The following is a 22574-nucleotide window of genomic DNA, read 5'->3' as shown; positions in this document are numbered from 1 at the left end:
TATATGTTCAATACTACAGAGCAAGAATCGATCACTTTTCAATCACTTATTCTTCTGAGATTAAAATACAAATGTAAAACAGGTTAAAATAAGATTCTCCCCAATGATTTAAAAAATAATTCCAATTGAAAGACATTTCAAACACTATGTGTAGAACTCAGGACCAAAAAAGACCTTAAAACATTTTTGCCTTTGAGGTAGCACAATGATGCTGAATTAGATTTTTTATTACAATGAGCTTAAGAAAACAATGAAGAATCTACCTTTTGCTCAAGGTGGGCTAAATGGTTTTCTGCAAATCCCCCATGAGGTTAGTGACAGTTTTCTCCCTCTTTTTTTTTTTTTAATTTTTTTTTTTTTTTTAGTATAAAGATAGCCCTGCAGTGTGTAAAAGGAAACCCGTGGGAAGGCTGCTTCCCATAAAATAGACATTAGAATCACTGAGGAACGTCAGCAGTCAAGACAGGAGGAACAAGAGGTAACTATAGTAAAAAACCACAACAACTTGTACCTTGGCGAGTTTGGGTTACAAGTGCATATCAAAACAAAAATTCCAACATCAGTCAACTGAAAACAAAAGATGAAAGATGACATTCATGCGTCTTTTTCCTTTTTCTCTGCGCAAATCTGCTTTTTCCCTTTTTCCAAATGACAGAAGATTGTACACTGTTACATGACATGGAAATGCTGTGGGCTCAGGCTGCTGCCAGGCACCAGCGACACCTCTCATCTACTTCTTCACTGTTGTGAGCAGAGAATCCGGGCAGTCAGAGGATGAGCATGACCTCTCCTGGCTTGCCCACTTTGCTGCTGAGTTCGCTCATTAAACTGCTCAAAGAAAAGCTTGGAGAATCCATAACAATGATATATAACACAATTATATGTAAAAGGACCACTGGCTAAGAGGACAAAAGCACAAGAACCCTTCCTTCAGAGAATACAACCAAGAGAAGAGAGTGGATAGGATAAGCTGGGGCCAGAAGGAAGAACAACACAGTGGGTTAGATCTCAAGGCTCTCAGGAACATTCTCCACCATCCAAAATAAACAGCAAAGCCAAAAAAAAAAAAAAAAAAAAACGGGTATGGAGCTCTAACCCACAGAAGAAAACAATATAAAACAAAGGGCTCTATTCCCAACACATACTCCTCTCTGTGAGGCTCAACCATTGGTGCAGGGCTTGCCTGACACTATGTGGACACCACAGCTGAGTTGAACTTGGCCAGGCTCTTGAAACCCTAGTAATGGCTGTGTCCTATTTCACTCATACTGGTCCCTCTGAAGTCTCCCTTTCTCAAGCGAGACCTGCTGGGGGCCCTGTATGCAGTGAGGGTCTGGACTGCTGATCCATGTGTCAATCTATAGTTGCAGCAGAAGGATTCAAACCTGACTCTACTATGGAAAACAGCAATCATCAGTGAGGCAGGGGTGTCAAGGAGGGCTCCGTCAAGGGAAAGACTAGACTGGGAAGTGTGAGAGGGTGGGATGAAAAGGCCCATCCCTAGCAGCCTGCTGGAGTGACACAGGCACAGAGTCACAGCCAGCCCTAATTAATGCTGGTATGTGAGGTGGGGAAGGGACATCTGCTCGACATTCAAACAGAGGCCGTACTAAGTCTGGGGCTGGAACTCTGTGTTACTCCTGAAACCCAATGTACCTTTGCAAAAAACAGGTGTGGTTCTTACCTGTTAAATTCCAAGATCTTCTTTCTGGGTTTAGTTGATAATAAAATGACACTATAGAAAAGAAGAGCCTTGGGAAAATGTGTGATTACCACATGGTCTTTCCCAGTGCTAGCTGCCTGTTTTGGAGTTACTAGTCATAACCTTTCACAATTCACATTGCAGTAGCTGCAATGTAGGCTGCTCAGGGCAGTCTAAAAAGGGTCCTCCTGCTTTACCTTCACAGAGCACAAGAAAAGGTAGAGTTACCAAGGTTGGGGTGGGCCACCCACTCTGGAAATTTCTCAGCCATTGTGTTCGTAGCAAAAGCAGAAGGTCTAGCTTATGTGGACGCTGGAAGGCGACCATGTGAACTCTGTCATTATCTACAACAGAATGACTCAAGCCCCAGTACGTAATCTCTTAGGGATTTATTCAGTTATACAAGTAAAAAATCATATTGGAAAGGGCTTTTGGATTTAATATAAACTTGGCCGTGACATCCAAATTTATCTTTATGCAAATTTTACAGTCCTCCTAGGATCTCTTGCAGCATCTTATTCTAAGTCATTCTGAAGAAGAAAAAAAAACTTCCGTTCTGAAATATAACTAGCTAATTAATTCATCAGAATTCTACCTGGTATAAACAAAAGGTTAAAAAGAACTTTAAATACAAGCTAAATTACCTTCCTCTGGGATTAACAACTGGAACCCCAAATATCCCAACATTTCAATTATAAAAGCCTTTGCAGTAATTCTATGACATTGTAAATGATGCCACTTTTTGAAAACTAACAGATATAGTTGATCTTCAGGATGAATGCTGAGTCAGTTGACAAACTCCACATATATGAATATGTCCAAGGGGAATTCCCTAAACAGAGAAATATTTTTTTCATAATTAAAAAAAAATAGGCTTTCTCTTCACAGAGTTTAAAAATTGATGGTTCAACAGCAAAACAATGCAACAACTCTGGACCAGAAGGAAAGGGCTCTTTTTGTAGCACAACTTCTTGCTGGCACACTGCCATTAGCTGGTAGGGGCAACTGGAAACAAGAGATGGCAGGAGTTGCCCCGGAAAGTATTTGGGTTGGATAAAGTGATGGCACCACCAGACCCTGGCTCCTCATAAACAGACAGCAATTAATTCATGCAAACTGCACAGAGGTTAAAAAAACAAAGCAAAACAAAATCTGCCAACCAACCAAACAAACAAAAAAACCTAAAATACCCAACCCAGAAAACCCTTCCTGGCTCTCTGCTATCTGTAAAATATGCCAAATCCAAATTTTCTGCTCTAACATGAGTCCCACTGATGGATCAGTTTGCTCTGGGGTGCTGACCTTCTGAGTTCTACGTGGGCAAGGCCTCTCCCTAAACATCACTGTGGGTTTGGAGTGATCACTGGAGATCAGCTACACATATCTGGAGACAGGTGTACATAGCAGACATCACAAGGCCACAGGACCACAGGCCTCCATCACATCTGCCACCATTTTCTACTGTAAAAGCAAAAGCTATAATTGTGACCAAATGTGGTCTTTCTCAAAGGACAAATGAAGAGATCCAAGGTTACCAACATTTCCTCCCTTGAGAAAGGTTGGGGGAGGGTGTCTACAGTTGCTCCACAGGTTTCTGCAGACTTTGTGGTAACTTCCAAAAGCAATAATAGCAGCAAGAGAGGGAAAGGAGGATGTTTACACTTTGGACTTTGTATCAGGCACTTAAATTGTTGGAGAGACATGCCATCCTGAACCAAAGATGTGAAAATAGGGTTGGAATAATCATTACAAATAGTCTAATAATGGACTTTCCAAAGCAAAGTGGAGGTGTGGGTTGAACCTGTGCTCATCCTTTAGTGCTGACTTTCAAGTTTTCTAAATGCCCATGGCCACAGCAAGGCAGCAGTGGCAGCAACAGCAGGAACGATTCTGTCGTGTCTGTTTTCTGTGGCTGACCAGAGGGTTTTCGTGTCACACTGAGAAGGCTCTGGGGTATGGCACACCTACTGCGTGGGGTCGCTCAGATCCACGCTGGAGCCAAACATCTTCACCAGCTGTTCCTCATAGTGTGAGATGTTCCTCTTCATGATGTCCATGCAGGGCCCCAGCAGTCTCTCAAATGCTTGTACATCCATAACTGCATTGTAAAAAGAGCAACAATTCAAGTCATTTCTCTCATGCAAACCTTTTCCTAAATATAACCATTCATGTGAAAGTAGATTAGACTTTGGGACACTCAGTACTTAGAAAAAGGAAGGCTGATTCTCCATGAATACAGCAGGGCTGTGTCATCTTAGGTTTTCAAGGACCTGTGAGAAACTGTGCAGAGTCCAGCAGTACCTGTTCTCCCTCATCCCCCACAGTCCTAGGCACCTGCCTCATTACTGCTTTTCTCACATGGCCAGGAGGCCTGTATGCCTGTCTTGCTCACAGGCTATAGTCAATGCTCAGGAATGTTTGCTAAAAGAATACATTTCTGGTTGGCCACACAAACTGTCCAGACTGAAATGTGAGTGAGAGCTGGCAGAATAAGTCAAGGCTTGCTGATTAAGAAAAAATACTGCTAGAGAAAAAAAGTATTAATGCATAAAAAAATTTTCTTACCTAAGCATTTGACATCTCCCACTGCATAAGCTGAAGCAGCTCTGGGTTTGTTGGTAACCAGTGCAAGCTCTCCAAAGTACTGCCCCTTATGACAGCGGGCAATCTCGACCTCCTGGTTCCCACCATCCTTGTTTGCTTTAGTCTAGAGAAAGAAGAGAACGTGACCTGGGCTGACTCCAGAATCATAGCTGAGCAAGTCCAGTTGCACACACATGTATTCTCTTCTCAGTACATGCAGCATAATTCACTTTACAGAGGCTCTAACTGTACCTTCTAAACTGCATGGGGTAGCCTCAGTGATCTGGTTTAATCAGAGAAGTTGGCCTGTACCTGGGGCTTCACCTGAGTCCTAACGCTTTTCAGGTAATGCCTAAGGTGAGGTACAGGCCATTTTCTCTGGAAGATTTTATAAATATAACATTCTTGTGTTTTAGGAGATGCCAACCTCTGAGGTACAGAGGAAAAGACAAGGTCTTTTACTATTTCTTTGTAAATAACATCAAAGCTTCTCTTAGGTCATGAGTCACAACCCTGGGATACTTCTCTTTGGTTTGGGACTGTGCCTTTTTCAGGCAGCACGTCATAGTAACACATTTTTAAAAAAAGCATTACATGCATCTTTCCGTGTTAAATAATATCTGGAGTTTGTTATTATTTTACAAATCCATCTGCTAAACTAAGTAATAATTTAAGTAAAAAATTATTTCAGATTTAGTAACAAGAATTATTCTGTCTCTAAGCACCACTTTGTTATAAGCAGCAGATAGTGAAAAAAATCAAGCTATCTTATAGATATAGTAATCATATTTCTCTTATCATTCTTATAAACTTTTACTAAATACATTCTGCAAAAGGCTTCATACCAGGTTGATTTAGTATTATATATTACTCACTATTTTAACAAACTCTACATTCTCCAAAAAAATCTGAAACAAGGATGATGGATTTACTGGTGAGAACCACTCCTTCCACATATAGGTCATCAGCTTGTAGGCCCCCCTAGCCATCAGATGGCCATAATATTAACTGTCCTAGAGTCATGCCTTGGCAGTACTTGGAAAAGGAAGCTGTTTTCATTTTTACTGGCCATCTGTATTTTATTATTATGTGCTTTCCCCACTTTATATTAGACTGTGTATCTTTTTCTTATTGATTTGTAGACCAATATTTTTCATACCATTAATTAAATTATCTGAGTAACAAAAGCAAAGGGAGTTGGAACAAGAAAAAATACACTAAATCCGTATCAAAGGATGGGCTTAAACAAATATGGTCTTTGTCAGTCACCTATCTCACATAGCAGTGATGGTTTTGGTACATCAAACACACTTCGCATCATTTAAAGCAAACGGTTACTTTTTGTACATATACCTGGCATCTGGATCTCCACTGGCATAAGTGACACCATCACACATAAACTTACCTTGCTTTTAATCAAGATGCTCACTTCACCGGACTCTATGATGTAAAAGCTATCAGCCTTTTCACCCTGAAAGGGGAGAGGAGGTGAGTTCAGAGACATACGAGTATATTGAAGAGGGACACAAAAACATACGGTTTTCTCACTGCCTAAGCTCTGATTTGTATTTATTTTCCAACTCTACAGATGAATTGAGTGGCTAACAAATCCAGAACTAAACGAGAGGATCCTGAACACAGGGGATGACAGCCCAACTATAACTGACACACATCTCTCATCTCCTAATATGGAATATTCACAGTTATTTCTACGAATGTGCCCAGGCTGCCTACTGCACAGGCCTCATGTTGGTCTGCTATGGATAACCCAATGACGGGACCAGTAATCAAACCTGCTGCAGACAGTGTTAAGGTGACTCTTGGCTGCCCCTGGGGCACAGGGTCCAGGAACAATCTTGACAATCAAAGGCAGCCCTTGAGAGGGCAGAGTAGATCTGGAGAAGGTTGTGCTTGGTGAGGGAGAAGAGCTGATGTAGGTTGATGCCACCCTTATAAGCCTCAGGCTTTTCTTTTGTTTATTTTGATTTTAAACCACCTGGCTGAACCTGTCATTCAGGTAATTTGACAAATAATTTATTAAGTACTTACTTTTTTTTATGTACTATGTGGAAACCCTGGTGGCGTAGTGGTTAAGTGCTACAGCTGCCAACCAAAGGGTCGGCAGTTCGAATCCACCAGGCGCTCCTTGGAAACTCTATGGGGCAGTTCTTCTCTGTCCTATAGGGTCGCTATGAGTCGGAATCGACTCGATGGCACTGGGTTTGGGAGGTACTGTGCACTATTCTAGGCATGTGATATAGGTCAGTGGGCAAAACAAACATCCTTGTCCTGTGGAACTTACAGTCTAGTAGGATAAACAAACTGTAAACAACATAATGAATCAAGTAAATTATACCGTGGTGTTGGATATGGTAAGTGCTACAGGAAAAAGTGGGGTAGGGAGTGTGAGATCTGGAGTGCTGGCGGGTGGTGACAGTGTACGATAGGGCTTCACTGAGAAAGAAGGTGGGATGTGAGCATAGGCTGGAAGGTGAGTTAAGCAAGCAGATACGGAAGAAAAGATTTTAGGCATACTTCAGTCTCTCACCCCTCACTCTCAGCTTCTGAAGCAAAGACTACCTACGCTGGATAATTCAACACTAATCATGTGCTCTTGTTCCCTGTGGGTCTTGTGTCTCCGGTGAGAATCTGCAGTTCTTTTGAGCATGGATAAGATTTCATGTCCTTTGACCATCACACAGAGTTCCAAGTGGGCAGCCATACATAGCTGAGGCTGATGTTCCTGATTTAATCTAGTCCAGATCACCATGTTACAAAAAAATAAGGGCTCATACACAGCAATGATCGTGAGGATGGCACAGGACTGGGCAGTGTTTCCTTCCGTTGTATACAGGGTGGCTCTGAGTTGGAACTGACTCGATGGAACCTAACACGTAAGTATACATAAGTCTATGCATCTGTATATATTCAAATATACAATAAAACACATGGGGGCACAAACACAGATACCTCTTAGACTTAACCAAATATCTCGTGGAATTGGTTTATGGGGTCTGAAGGCTTAGGACCATAGTCTCGTGGGACAACTCAGTCAATTGGCATAATACAGTACATAAAGTTTATGTTCTACATCTTAGTGTAGTGAGTAGCATATGGGGTCTTAAAGCTTATGAGCGGGCATCTAAGATACAACTATTGGTCTCTACGCGTCTGGAATAAAAGAGAAAGAAGGAAACCAAAGACTCAGAGAAGAAACTAATCCATAAGACTATTGTCTACAGGAACCATGGCCTCACCTACTCTGAGACCAGAACTACATTGTGTCTGGCTACCGCTAATGACTGTTCTGGTCAGAAACAAAAGAGTTGGATCCTGGTAGAATGGGAACGAAATATGGAACAGAATTCAAATTCTTAAAAATCCAGACTTACTGGACTGGTTGAGACCGGAGAACTCCCTGAGACTACTGCCCTGAGATACTCTTTAAACCTTGAAACAAAACTATTCCATGAGGTCTTTTTAGCTAAATAAGAGATTGGCTCATAAAATAAGCAATATCATCCATGAATACCTGTGGTGAAATGAGTTCCTTTATGTGGTCTTTTGCCTGGGTTCTTTGGAAAAATAGCTTGAGAGATTTTTTTCAGCTAAGCTCTGAAGATTTACCTTTGCCCTATTTTTCTACCTCAGAGGATGTGTTACGCTTGTCCAGGTTGATTGAGATTTCCTGGGTAAGCTGTAAACAAGTTGGTTTTGATACTTTTCGTCTGGTCTGAGGCTGTAGCCTGCCTTGTGATTGGTATGCACCTTGTAGGAATTGGTCTATAGACTATGCAGGTGGGAGTGGCTATGCCTTGAAACTGACAAGGAGTTTGTGTATTTAAGCAGCCAGCCCCACAGAGGTTTATGAGTCAGAAAGAAGTAGAAAGAGAAGGAGGAGGAAGAAGCAAAAGGAAGGAAGAAGTTATGGCAAAAAGAGCTGTAATATACGTCAAGGGCTATAAAACTTAAGACAGAGAGGCCTGGAAGGGGCCCAGCAGCAGAGCAGAGCCGGTGGCAACAGGCCTGGAAAGAGCCTAGCAGGAGTGCTGGTGGCGACAGGCCCCAAAGGGGCCCACAGGCAGGGCCAAAAGGAGCCTGTCCTCAGGGTGCCAAGAGAGTCTGTCCTCATGGGGCTGAGGAGAAGCCTGCATGGTCTTGAGGAGCTGAGAGAACTGTCCTGCACTGAAGAAGGGAGACTTTGCCTACATGATATTTGATTCTGTTGATCCTGACCCTGAGTTGTACCCTGTTCCTTATAAACCATTTAACTGTAAGTATGGCCTATAAGTTCTGTGTGGCCACTGCAATGGATTATCAAACCTAGAAAAGAAGTAGAGAATGCTGTGGGAGGGATGGATGGCTTCAGAATTGGTAAAAAGGGTTGGAGAGTGGGGGTATGGCTGACCTCCACCTCATAGGGATCAGCTTTGGGCTGATCATGAGTCACATTACCCCCCCACCAAAGTTAGACAGGTTTGGATGATACTATTACTACTACTTAGGTTTTATAGTACTATGCTCCTTAAAAAAAATCATCTGTATGGGACTAAATGGTCAACATTTACTCAAAAATAAAGACAAGAAGGCAAGGAGGTAGGGAAACTAGATTACTGTAAACGGAACAATCAGAACAAAAATAATGAGAAAGATGACACACTGTGAAAAATGTAATCAAGGTCACTGAACAAATTGTATAGAAACTATTAAATGGGAACTTAATTTGCTGTGTAAACTTTCACCAAAAACACTGTATTTTAATAAAAAAATACTTTGAGAAAAATGAAAATGAAGACACAACATACCAAAATGTATTAGATATAGCTAAAGCAGTACTGAGATAGACATTTCTAGCTGTAAATGTCTATCTTAAGAAAGAAGAAAGATCTCAAATCAATAACCTAGTCTTCTACTTTAAGACACTGGAAAAAAAAGAGCAAACTAAACCTAAAGCAAATAAAAGAAAGGGAATAATAAAGACTAGAGAAGAAATTAAAATTAATGAAATAAAGAATAGAAAAACTACACAGAAAATCAATGGAACCAAAAGCTGGTTCTTGAAGATCGGCAAAATTGACAAACCTTTAGGTAGAATGAAAAATGAAAAAAGAGAAGACTCAAATTACTAGAACCAGAAATGGAAGAGGAGGCATTATTACTTACCCTACAGAAATAAAAGGGACTATAAAAGAATACTATGAACAATTATATGCCAACAAATTAGATAGATTAAAACAAAAATGGACAAATTCCTAGAAAGACACAAACTACTTAAACTGACTCAGAAGACCCAGATTATGTGAACAGACCTATACAACAAGTGAGGAGATTGAAGAAATAATAATAAAAAAAAACTACCCACAGAAAACCACACTGAGGTATGAACAGGGAAGAATGTCTTTCTTTGCAAACTCATGCCTTGTACCTTCCCAGGCTGCCTGGTTGACCTGCTGATCCTAAAGTGCCAGGCTAACCAAATGGAGATCTGTGCCCTGGTGCTGAGGCACCTGCCTGCCCAAAAGTTATACTTCTTCGTGGGCTACAGTGAAACTCTGTCACACTTTTACAGGTGTCCTGTGTGTCTGCACCTCCAAACCGTGCTCTCAAAGTGGTATATGAGTGCATCTAGATGATCCCCTTTTTTGTATCAAGCTCTAGCCTACAAAGGACAGAAAGGAATGAAGTAAAACATGGAGAAATACATCCTGTCAGAATACTGAGGCATTGTTTCCAAAGCTGTTGTTGATAAAGCCCTCTGTTATTTAAAAAAAAAACCAAAAAACTACCCACAAAGAAAATCCGAAGCCCAAATGGCTACACTGCTGAATTCTATATTTAAAGAGAACTTAATGCCAATTCATAATAAATTCATCCAAAAAATAAGTATTCTGAATGCAAGAGCATTATAAAGCTTCAGAATAGTCTAGAGCAGCGGTTCTCAAACCTTAGTAAATATCAAAATTACCTGGAGGTTGTTGATAGCAAAACCAGACAAAGACATCGCAAGGAGAGAAAACTACGGACCAATATCTCTCATGAACAAATGTAAAAACTCTTCATAAAATTTCAGCAAATAAAATCCAGTTAATATATAAAAAAGGTAATACATCATGACCAATTGGGGTTCATCCCAGGATGCAGGACATTAAAGAAATCAATCAATGTAAATTCACCATACTAACAACTAAAAAATAAAAACCATATAAACATTTCAATAGATGCAGCAAAACCATTTGTCAAAATTCAGTACCCTTTCATAATATAAAAACTCTCAGCAAACTAGGAATGGAAGGGACACTCCCTGACCTGTTAGGGGCATTTATAAAAAACCTACAGCTGACATCGTACTTGATGGTGAAAGACTGAATGCTTTCTCTAAGATCGAGAATAAGACAAGGAATACTGCTATCACTACTTCTACTCAACACTGTACTAGAGGTCTTAGCCAAAGCAATAAGGCAAGAAAAAAAAAAGGCATATGGATTAGAAAGGAAGTCTTTGTTCGTAGATAAAAAGACAGTCTATGTAGAAAATCCCAAGAGCACTATAAAAAAGCTACTACGACTAATAATTCAGGTTAGCAAGATTGTAAAATATCACAAGATCAGCGTACAAAATTCAACTGTATTTCTAAACATTAGCAAAAAAATCAGAAATTGAAATAAAAAAATACTTTTTACAATTGCATCAAAAATATGAAATATATAGGAATAAATTTAACCAAAATGCTCAAGACCTGAAAACTACAAAATATTAGAAATTAAAGAAGACCTAAATAAATGGAGATACATCATGCTTGTGAGTCTGAAGAACTGAATCACTATTGTTTGGATTCAATTCTTCCCAACCTGAGGTATGGATTTCACACAATCCCAATCAAAAATCCCAGCAGGCTTTTTTTTTTTTTTAAATAGAAGTTGATAAGCTGATCCTAAAATTTATATAGATGCAAAGGAGAAAGAATAGACATAACAATTATGAAAAAAAGCACAAATTTGGAAGGTTTAAACTACCTGGTTTCAAAACTTATTAGAAAGCTACAATAACCAAGGCAGTGTGGTACTGGAATAGTGACACACATATAGATCAATGAAACAGAAAACACACCAAAAATAGATCCACACATATATGGTCAATTGATTTTCAATAGAGTTGTCAAGGCAATAAGGAAAGAATAATCTCTTCAACAAATGGTGCTGGAACAATTGCATATCCCTATGTGAAACCCTAGCACCACATACAAAAATTAACTCAAAATGGATAATAGACCTAGTTTTAAGAGGTAATTATGAAACCTCTAAACTGCACTGTTCAATACGGTAACCACTAGCCACATGTGGTTATTGAGCACTTGAAATGTGGCTACTAAAAGTTGAAATGTGTTTTAAGTGTAAAACAACACACCAGATTTCAAAGACTTGGTACAAAAAGAAAAAAGAATGCAAGACTAATAAATCTTTAAATCAATTACATGCTGAAATGGTAATATTTCTGATGTTGTTGTTAGATGCCGTTGACTGGGTTTTGAGTCATAGTGACCCTATGTACAACAGAATGAAACACTGCCTGGTCCTGAGCCATCCTCATGACTGTTGTTATGCTTGAGCCCACTGCTGTAGCCTCTGTCTCAATCCATCTCATTGAAGGTCTTTCTCTTTTTTGCTGACCCTCTACTTTACCAAGCATGATGTCCCTCTCCAAGGACTGATCCCTCCTGATAACATGTCCAAAGTATATGAGACAAAGTCTTGCCATCCTTACTTCTAAGGAGCATTCTGGCTGTACTTTTTCCAAGACAGATTTGTTTGTTCTTTTAGCAATCTGGAAACCCTGGTGGCATAGTGGTTAAGTGCTACGGCTGCTAACCAAAGGGTTGGCAGTTCGAATCTGCCAGGCGCTCCTTGGAAACTCTATGGGGCAGTTCTGCTCTGTCCTATAGGGTTGCTATGAGTCTGAATTGACTTGATGGCACTGGGTTTGTTTTTTTTTGGTTTGGCAATCTAGGGTATATTCAATATTCTTCACCAACACCATAATTCAAAGGCATCAATTCTTCTTTGGTCTTCCTTATTTGTCGTCCAGCTTTCGCATGCATATGAGGCAATTGAAAACACCATGGCTTGGGTCAGGTGCACCTTAGTCCTTAAAGTGACATCTTTGCTTTTTAACATTTTCAAGAGGTCTTTTGCAGCAGATTTGTCCAATGCAATGCGTTGTTTGATTTCTTGACTGCTGCTTTCGTGGGTGTTGATTGTGGATACAAGTAAAATGAAATCCTTGACAACCTCAATCTTTTCTCTGTTTATCATGATGTAGCTTATTGGTCTAGTTGTGAGGATTTTTATGTTGTGTAATCCATACTGAAGGCTGTGGTCTTTGATTTTCATCAGTAAGTGCTTCAAGTCCTCTTCACTTTTGGCAAGCAAGGATGTGTCATCTGTACAACGCTGATATTGTTAATGAGTCTTCCTCTAATCCTGATGCCCTGTTCTTCTTCATATAGTTCAGCTTCTTGAATTATTTGCTCAGCATACAGACTGAATAAGTAAGGTGAAAGGACACACACCTTTCCTGATTTTAAACCATGCAGTATCCCCTTTTTCTGTTGGAATGACAGCCTTTTGATCTACATACAGGTTCCTCATGAGCATAATTAAGTGTTCTGCAATTCCCATTCTTTGCAATGTTACCTGTATTTTAGATATACTGGTAAAATACATTATTAAAATTAAGTGCACTGTAATCGGTATACAACTTGCCTAATATAACTGATATCACTAAGTTGTACACCAGAAAAAGGGTGAAATGGCAAATGTTGTATTATATATAATTTACAACAGCAGCAACCAAAAAAAAAGGCAGGGTGGGGGGAGGATATAGTTGCTGGTTCTTGTTTGGTACAACCAAACATCTCATGGGATTAGTTCTCTTGGTTCCAAGGCTAAGTGTCATAGCTTCATGGGACTATCCAGTCAAATGCCCTTATACTGTTTTGGGAGTTTCTGATCTACTCCTCAATTCAGTGAGTAGTGCCAGAAATCTGAAAAGCTTGTGAGCAGCCATCCAAGATAGAACAATTGGTTTATATTCGCCTGGAGCAGCAGAGGAAGAAGGAGACACAGAAACCAGAAAAGGAACTGGACTGCAGATCTAGTTGCCTCCATAAACCAAAAGAACTGGATGTGGTCTGGCTGCCATTACTGAATGTTTCCATCAAGGACTCAATAGCTGAGTCCTGATCAAAGGGAGGAAATGTGGAACAGAACTTAAAATTTCTTACAGAATCCAGATTTACTGGACCCACTGAGGCTGGAGGAACCCTTGAATCTCTTGCCCTGAGATTTTTGAACCTTGAACTAAAACAATCCTCTAAAGTTATATTCAAACTAAACAACAGTTTAGCTGGATTAGTAAAGAATATTCTCCTTGAGGACTGTGCTTTTTAAAAGAATTATCTCTATCAGATCAAACTGACTAGAGTAACTCTAAAGCACAGGTAAGTAGTTTATGGGGCAGTGATTCTAAGTCAATGGTGTTGAAATAATGTAGGAAATAGCAAGAACGGTGACACAATGTGAAGAATGTAACCTATGTCACTGAACTGCACATGCAGAAATTATTGAATAGGTGTATGATCTGCGGTGTGTATTTTCACACAAAAACAATTAAGTTCACTTGTTTCCTTTTACATTTAAGAACTTTTGTGCTTTATCTTGTTATTGCTGTTGAGCATATATACACAGCAAAACATACACCAATTCAACAGTTTCTACATTTACAATTCACTGACATTGAGTTTTACAATCATTCTCACCCTTCTTTTCTGAGTTGTCTCTCCCCCATTATCAGAAGCTCATTGCCCCCTAAGGTTCCTATCTAATCTTTTGAGTTGCTGTTGTCAATTTGATCTTATACAGATATTTCTTAAAGGAACATAATGCTCAAGGCAGACATTATTTACTAGTTAAACTAAACTATCATTTGGTTTTAAGAAGACTTCAGGGGATATTTTTGGTTTAAGGTTTAAAGATTATTTCAGGGCAACAGTTTGAGGGGTTCATTGAGCCTCCGTGATTCCAGAAAGTCTGGAGTCTTTGAGAATTTGAAATTCTATTCTACATTTTCCCCTTTTTAATCAGGATTCCTCTATAAAATCTTTGATCAAAATGTTCAGTAATGGTAACCAGGCACCATCCAGTTCTGGTGTCATGGCAAAAGAGGCAGTTGTTCATAGAGGCAATTGGTCACATATTCCATATCCTCCCCTCCTATTCCTGACTCACATTCCTCTATTGCTCCAGGTGAATAGAGATCAATTGTTGTGCTTTAGATGGCTGCTTGCAAGCTTTTAAGAGGCTGGGCAGTATGCAATGAGCTAGAGGGTAGAATAGAGGCACTAAACAAGTTATTAGGCTAATTAACTGGGATGTCCCATGAAATCATGACCCTAAACCTTCAAACCAAGGAACCAAATCCCATGAGATGTTTGGTTGTACATAAGTAGCCTCAGTAGCTACTCTTTCCCTTTTTTTTTTTTTGATCACTTATAAATATATCTATCACACAACTTTTGCCAATTTAACTTTTTACAGGTGTACAATTTCTAGAGAAATGCAAATTAGAACCAAAATGAGATACCACTTCACACTTACTAGAATGGCTAAAATTTCAAAGCCTGTTAATACTAAGCCTTGATGAGGATGCAGAGCAACTGGAACTCTCACCTACTGCCGGTAGGAATGGCAATGGTACAGCCATTTAAAAAAACAGTTTGGCAGTTTCTTAGGTAGTTAAACATACATTTGCCTGACTCAGCAATTCCACTTCAAGGTATTTACCCTAGAGCAAATAAAATCATATGTCTACACAAAGACTTACATGCGAATTTCATAGCAGCATCACTCATAATTGCGAAAGACTGGAAAGATACTAATTGTCCCTCCACTGGTGAATCTTACTAACAAACCATGGTACAGCCATACAATGAAATACTACCCAACAATAAAAAGGAACGTTCCACTGGTACACACAACAACATGGTTGACTCTCAAAAACATGGTAAGATATGGGATCAAATTGACAACAGCAACTTGAAAGATTAGACAGGAAACTTAGGGGGCAATATGTTTATGTTAATGGGGAAGGAACAACTCAGAAAAGGAGGGTGAGAATGACTGCACAACTTGAAGAACGTTATCAGCGTCACTGAATTCTACAACTAGAAACTGCTGAATTGCTGTATGTTTTGCTATGTATATTCTCAGCAACAAGAACAATAAAAGATTTTTAAAAAAATGCTAAAAGAAGCCAGACATAAAGTATACATTATATGATTTTACTTATATGAAATTCTAGAAAAGGAATTTCTATTCCCTCCTGAAGTGATAAAAAGCAGATCAGTGGCTGCCAGGAGTGAGGGATTAGGGGAAGGCATTGACTACAAATGCAAACAAGGGAACTTTTAGGGGTGATAGAAATGCTTGTGGGGGTGGTTACAAAACCCTTCAAATTGTACGCTTAACCAGGGTAATTTTATTGTACACAAAATATATATTAATAAAGCTGACCAAAGCAAACAAAACAGTTTCTGATACAGTAGGTATGGAGTTGGGCCCATGAACTTGCTTCTTGCTTTTAACAAGCTCCCAGATGATGCTAATACTGTAGGTCCTGAGACCTCACTTTGAGAATCCTTGGTCTAGAGACACTGCCAAAAGGGGCCTATAATAAGGTGGGTTTTTTATCTTAATTTGTGTCCATTCTGCAGTCCCTCTACCACTCTATCATCAAGAACACAGACACCCCAGGAAACACTGTGGCTTCTCATGCCTCCTGAAAACCTAGTGTGAGGAGCATGGGCCTTGGGCCTACAGGATGAAGTTGAGGTCCTATGGGGGTAACTTGAAACGCCCAAGGTTCAGGGCAAATGTGGTCAGTTAACATCTCCCATTCTTGCAACTCAGGCCTACATTCTTACCATACCAGGATAGCTGTCCTAGAACACAGCTCACATCCTCAGGCCTTTGCTCATCTTGTTCTCTTGCCCGGAAAAACCTTTCCCAGACCGAAACTGCTGAATCTGAGCCCAGCTCAAATGCCATTTCCTCCATGAAGCCATATAGATTACTTCCTTTTTCTGTGTTCTCATTGTTATTCATATCCACTTTCATTATAGTATTTACTATATTTGGCCCTACGTGTGTATCTTAATAAATGTAGACTCAAACCAATTTCTAATTAAAGGAATTATTAAGAGTAAAGGCATCTAGAAAACAAAGACATTTTAGAGATGCCACTTAGAGAAGACATAGTTTTGTTTTTTAATTGTGGTAAAATAAACATTAAATTTACCATTTTAACCATTTTTAAGTGTACAAGTCAGTGGGATTAATCACAGACAGAGTGTTGGGCCATCATCATCACAGTTTGTTTCCAAAACTTTTTCATCATCCCAAACAAAAACTTTGTACGCATTAAACAATAACTCCCATTTCTCCCTCTCCACAGTCCCTGGTAACCGCTAGTCTACTTTCTGTCTCTATGAATTTGACTATTCTAGATAGCTCATGGAGTCCCTAGATGGTGCAAATGGTTAATGCGCTTGGCTGCTAATTGAAAGGCTGGAGGTTCGAGTCTACCCAGAGGTACCTGAGAAGAAAGGGCTGGTGATCTACTTCTGAAAAATCAGCCATTGAAAAACCTATGGAGCACAGTTCAATTCTGACACACATGGGGTCACCACGAGTCAGAGGTGACTCTACAGCAAATGGCAGTGGTGGCAGATAGCTCATATAGATGGAATCATACAACATTGGTCTTTCTGTCTGGCTAATTATACTTAGCATAATGTTTCCAAGGTTCACCAATGCTATAGCATGCATCAGAATTTCATTCTTTTTTCTGGCTGAACATATTCCACTGTGAGGTGGACTTGAAGCACTTACTGATGAAGACCAAAGACTACAGCCTTCAGTAGGGATTATACCTCAACAGAAAGAAAACAAAAATCCTTATAACTGGACCAATAAGCAACATCATGATAAACAGAGAAAAGATTGAGGTTGCCAAGGATTTCATTTTACTTGGGTCCACAATCAACACCTATGGATACAGCAGTCCAGAAATCAAATGATGTACTGCATTGGGCAAATCTGCTGCAAAAAACCTCTTTGAAGTGTTAAAAGCAAAGATGTCACTTTGCAGAATAAGGTGCGCCTGACCCAAGCCATGATATCTTCAATTACCTCATATGCATGCGAAAGTTGGACAATGAATAAGGAAGACCGGAAGAGAAATGATGCCTTTGAATTATGGTGTTGGCAAAGAATATTGAATACACCATGCAGAATGAATAAGTCCTCCTTGGAAGAAGTATAGCCAGAGTGCTCCTTGGAAGTGACGATGGCAAGACTTAGTCTCATGTCCTTTGGACATGTTATCAGGAGGGACCAGTCCCTGGAGAAGGACATCATGCTTGGTAGGGTAGAGGGTCAGTAAAAAAGAGGAAGACCCTCAATGAGATGGGTTGACATAGTGGCTGCAACAATGGGCCCAAACTTAGCAATGATTGTGAGGATGGTGCAGCACCAGGCAATATTTCATTCCGTTGTATGTAACGTTGCTGTGAGATGGAACCGATTCAACAGCACCCAACAACATATTCCAATGTATATGTATACCACATTTTGTTTATTCTTTTGTCTGTTGATAGGCAGTTCCTCTCTCTTTCTTTGATAAGCCTAATTATATGTTGTGGTTCTGGTGTGGCCAATTCCACCCATAGGTCCCAGGGGTGGGTCCAGGACCCAGGCCTGACCAATTTGATCTTTCTCCTAGTGCCAGCACTGAGTTCAGGGATGAGCACATCACCTAACCAAGACCAACCAGATATATTCCCAGCACTCTTGCCAGAACCATGGCCAAAGAAGCTTATACCAGAAAAGCCCCTAATATTCTTTACATATAATTAAAAATGCAAACTGATTAGACAGGAAAATGTACTATACAGTCCACTGTGTGATGATCCTTACTGCAGGCAAAAACAACATGAAAAAAAAGGTACAAAGGAAATACTAAAGACATCTTACAAATCTGATCAGTCACTGAAGACTAAGGACTCTGGTTTGTGTTGGATTAGCTGAGAGGGTACCTTTGTGCCAATGAAGACAGAAGGTAGAGGGCACAACCCTCCTACCTTCTCCAGGTTTTAATAGCAATGAATGAAGCTTATTCAGGATTAAAAGAAAATGCCATCCTAAAGAACACACACTAGAAGCCGAGGAAAGGTGAATGGAGTCATGAGATTTGGATATGTCAGTGAGTGGACATCAAAGACTCTGTAGGACTCTGCAGGAAGTGTGACCTAGTACCTCGCAGCCTGAGCTCCTAACAGTGGGAGAACATGAAAGTTTTGTGAGACAAACAATGTACTAGTTCTTCGGGTGGAAATTCCAGGAAAGCAGCTGTACAAGGTCCCTGCTCACCTGAGTGATAATGCGCTCTCCATCCTTATAGACCTTCTCTCCTATTACGTCCACAATCTTCATTCGTTCTGACACCTGAAAAAATGGACACACTCAACAATTATAAGGAAAAGACTTCAACTGACAGTCACAGAAACAGGTTAGAATAGCTTGTTTTGAAAATCTAACAAAAGTTTTAACAGTTTTTCCTCAATCCCCATAACCACATTCTTATTCAAATAGACTTTACCTCTAGTGATTTAAGGAGGGGCACAGATTCAATAAATGATTCAAACATCTTCCTCTTTTTTGCATTGTTTTTCACTATGATTCTTCTAAAAGTCACCCGATCCTTCAAGAAAAAAACATGAAAAATTTGGTAAATGCCTGTGCAAGACAATGTCCATGGTTTAATTAACTGGACTACTACAAAATTAGAGGACTATGGAAGGCACTCTGTCAACTGAGTGCTTAAAATAATGAGATTTCAGTCTTAGAGTCATGACTGGGAGAAAAAGACCTAAAGCTTGAGCCACACAGATGCCCCACATGGTGTCACTTGCTGTCATGTGTACGATGAGAGCCACCTATTGGCCATAAATACAATAAAAAATAAAAACTCCCCCAAATTTGTGAGCTCAGGGTCACTGTTCAATGTCAAAAGATGGACCTTCCAAAAAAAGAAAAAAAATCAGATGGTTCCTGTCCTCAAAGAGTTTACAATCTCAATGAGGAGACAAGAAAAAATACATAGGAATAAAAAATTTACAGAAAAACAACAAAAAAACCCAATCAGAAAATGGGCAAAGGACTTGAAGAGACATATATAAATGGCCAATAAGCACATAAAAAGAAGTAACACCATTAGTCATTAGGAAAATGCAAATGAAAATCAAAATGAGGTACCACATGCACTAGGATGGCTATTATTGAAAAACAAACAAACAAAACCCAGAAAATAACCATTGTTGGCAAAGATATGGGACAACTGGACTTCTCCTGCATTGCTGGGAATGTAAAATGGTATAGTCACTACTGTGGAAAACCGTTTGGTACAAGTATTCATCATTATACTCAAAATGGTAAAGCATGTGGAAAAAAGTTCAACATGGAATTACCATATGGCCCAGCAATTGCACTCAAACAGATGCTTGTACACCAGTGTTCACTATTTACAATAGCCAAAAGGTGGCAACAACCCAAGTGTCCACCAGGAGATGAACAGATCAACAAAATATGATACATACATACAATAGAATATTACTCGGGCATAAAAAGGAATGAAGTTCTGATACAAGTTACAGTATGGATAAACCTTAAAAACATTATGCTGAGTGAAATACGTCAGATGCAAAAGGACAAATATTGTATAATTCCACTTGATGAAATATGTAGAATAGGCAAATTTATACAGACAGAAAATAGATGCAAGGTTACCACAGGCTGAGGGGACAGGGAAGTTGAGATTTATTGCTTAATGAGAAGAAAAAGTTATGTTTTGCTTGGTCATCCTTTTCTTGGGGCTGTTTTTGTCTATATTTGTTGGAAATTCTGGGCTGCAGGCTCTTCCAGCACCCCATCTGGAATATATGGGAAGCCATAAGGGAAAACCAGAGAACTCACTGCTGTGTCCTTCTTCAAGTCCTGGGCTTCCTAGCCAGTCCACCTTCTTTCTACCTTTCAGAGTCTTTGTATGCTTGTTTGTTGTATTATGTTCAGAGTTTTTTAGTTTAGGATTAGTAAGGAATGGGGCTATTCCATCTTGGCCTGAACCAGTAATTGACATAAATATATTTTAAAACAGAACTTATTTTCCCCCATTATTTATTTATTTATTGAACATTTTATTGTGCTTTAGGTGAAAGTTTACAGTCCCCCATTATTTATTGACCTGTACTTGAGTTTTTCAATTGCCAGATCTCTAAGTGTGTGATCTATCTCCTTAAACCATTGTATCTCCCATCTCCCAGGAGCACTTGTTTTTTTGGGGGGAGAGGGGGAGGTTACATGAGTGTTCGTTTTACTATTTACTTATTTTTCAGTGTATTTAAAGTACTTCATAATAAAAATATGAATTAGTTAAATTTAAAACAATATAACCACATAGTTTCCATTTACATAGTAGTTTGACAGAGAATGAAAACTGAGCAAAATCAAATGAGGAAAGTTTCCTCTCTAAAATTAAATTTTTCTAAAACCATTTGACAAAAAATTGGGTCCACTCTTCAACAACTAAATCACTTTACATTTTCCCACACATCCTTTTAGAATGAATTCCTAATCTCTTTCTCCTCCTTGTTATAGTTATACAATTCTTTGTATTTTTTCTTTCATAGTACCCTGGCCCTTCAATTCTTCTCAATAATTTCTTCATAAAAAAACAAAAACCCCAAACATCAAAATAGTAAACCTGTATTAAAGAAACATATTTTTACAACTTTAAAAAAGCAAGTTTGGGGATTTCCTAAAGCACTGTACTCTATCAGAGAACTTCTGAATTAATTCATCAAGTTCTAAAGCATTCACTGGAGTTTTGATTGGAAGTACTTATGTATTTAGGGAAATTATTTCTGGTTAATTTTTATTTCAGTATTAAGCATGAAATAATCTTTGTAACATTTGAAGTGTGTGTGTAGTCTGTTTAATTTAAAGATTCTAGTTCCAGGACCAAAATACTATTTCTGCTCTTTCAAGCCTGGCCACAGACAATTGCAAGGGTTCGCCTGGCAGTACACTGCAGTTTTCTAGAGAGAGTTGCAGTCAAGGACTCAGCCCTCACGTCTCACTGAGACCTCCTTATCGGGGCCTTGGCTAAGGTAGTTTTCTCCACTTTGGCTCAGTACCTTTCCACTCCTAGCCCTCCCCTTGGTCCACCAGTCCATGAACAGGCAGGAGCTTTTTTCTGGGGTGCCTTGGCATGAGACAATTACACTTCCCCCATCTGCACTGTATCCACCTGACCCTTGTCCAGGGCTCCTCCATGGGAAAAAATGGAACACTGGGGAGCAAATGCCCATTTCTGCTTTCACTGGTGCATCAAGTGAATAAGGGTTTGATAACCGCAACACCTGACTGCTTAACAGTACCCAACGCTTAAACTGATCTTTTAATTATAATTAAACTGATCTTTTAATTATAATATTTTAATATTTTTCTAGTTTATTTTCTTGGGTTTCCTGTTGAGAAAAACACTCCAATCGCCCAGAGGTAATTATTATATTGCTTCTCCTATTCTAATATGTATACCTCATTTCTTTTTTCTTGTATCTGCATGCTTTAGCATTTTGAGTACAATGATGAATAATACCTGTGGTGGTGTATATTCCAAAATACACATCATGATGTTAAGGAAAATATCAGAATTTGTTTACTCCTAATATTTTATTTTTATTTCTGATACAATTTTTAAAACTAATTATATTTTTTGTTGTTGAGAATATACAGCATAGAACATACACCAATCCAACAATTTCTACATGTACCATTCAGTGATACTGATTACATTATTCAGGTTGTGTAACCATTTTCCCTTTCCTCTTCAGAACTGTTTCTCTTCTTTTAACATAGACTCACTGCTTCCTAAATTTCCTGTCTGATCTTTTGAGTTGCTGCTGTCACTTTGTTCCCATTTATATAGTTTTCAAAGGAGCATAATGCTCAAAGCAGACATTCTAGGCTAAATTATTATTTGGTTTTTCAGGGGATATTTTTGGTTTAAGGTTTAAAGATTATCTCAGATCAATAGTTTTGGGGTTTATCCAGCCTCCATGCCTCTAGAAATTCTGGATTCCATGAGAATTTGAAATTCTGTTCTGCATTTTTCTCTT

General features: G+C 39.2%; 1 protein-coding gene across 1 annotated transcript in view; it reads right to left on the bottom strand.

Moving 5' to 3' along the window:
- Window positions 1-321: 321 nt before the first annotated feature.
- The window catches only part of PRKAR2A (protein kinase cAMP-dependent type II regulatory subunit alpha), an 84804-nt gene continuing 62551 nt past the window's right edge, over window positions 322-22574 (bottom strand). The window contains exons 7-11 of the mRNA XM_003409883.4: window positions 18998-19099; window positions 18769-18843; window positions 5691-5756; window positions 4268-4409; window positions 322-3800 (exon numbers count right to left, since the gene is read on the bottom strand). Coding sequence (XP_003409931.2) covers window positions 3667-3800; window positions 4268-4409; window positions 5691-5756; window positions 18769-18843; window positions 18998-19099 — 519 coding nt within the window. The 3' untranslated portion in view covers window positions 322-3666. The remainder of the gene's footprint in view (window positions 3801-4267; window positions 4410-5690; window positions 5757-18768; window positions 18844-18997; window positions 19100-22574) is intronic.

This window comes from Loxodonta africana, chromosome 22, assembly GCF_030014295.1.
Source record: "Loxodonta africana isolate mLoxAfr1 chromosome 22, mLoxAfr1.hap2, whole genome shotgun sequence".
Lineage (NCBI taxonomy): Eukaryota > Metazoa > Chordata > Mammalia > Proboscidea > Elephantidae > Loxodonta > Loxodonta africana.
Note: the sequence above shows the minus strand (reverse complement) of the source record. Positions and strands in the feature narration are given on the sequence as shown.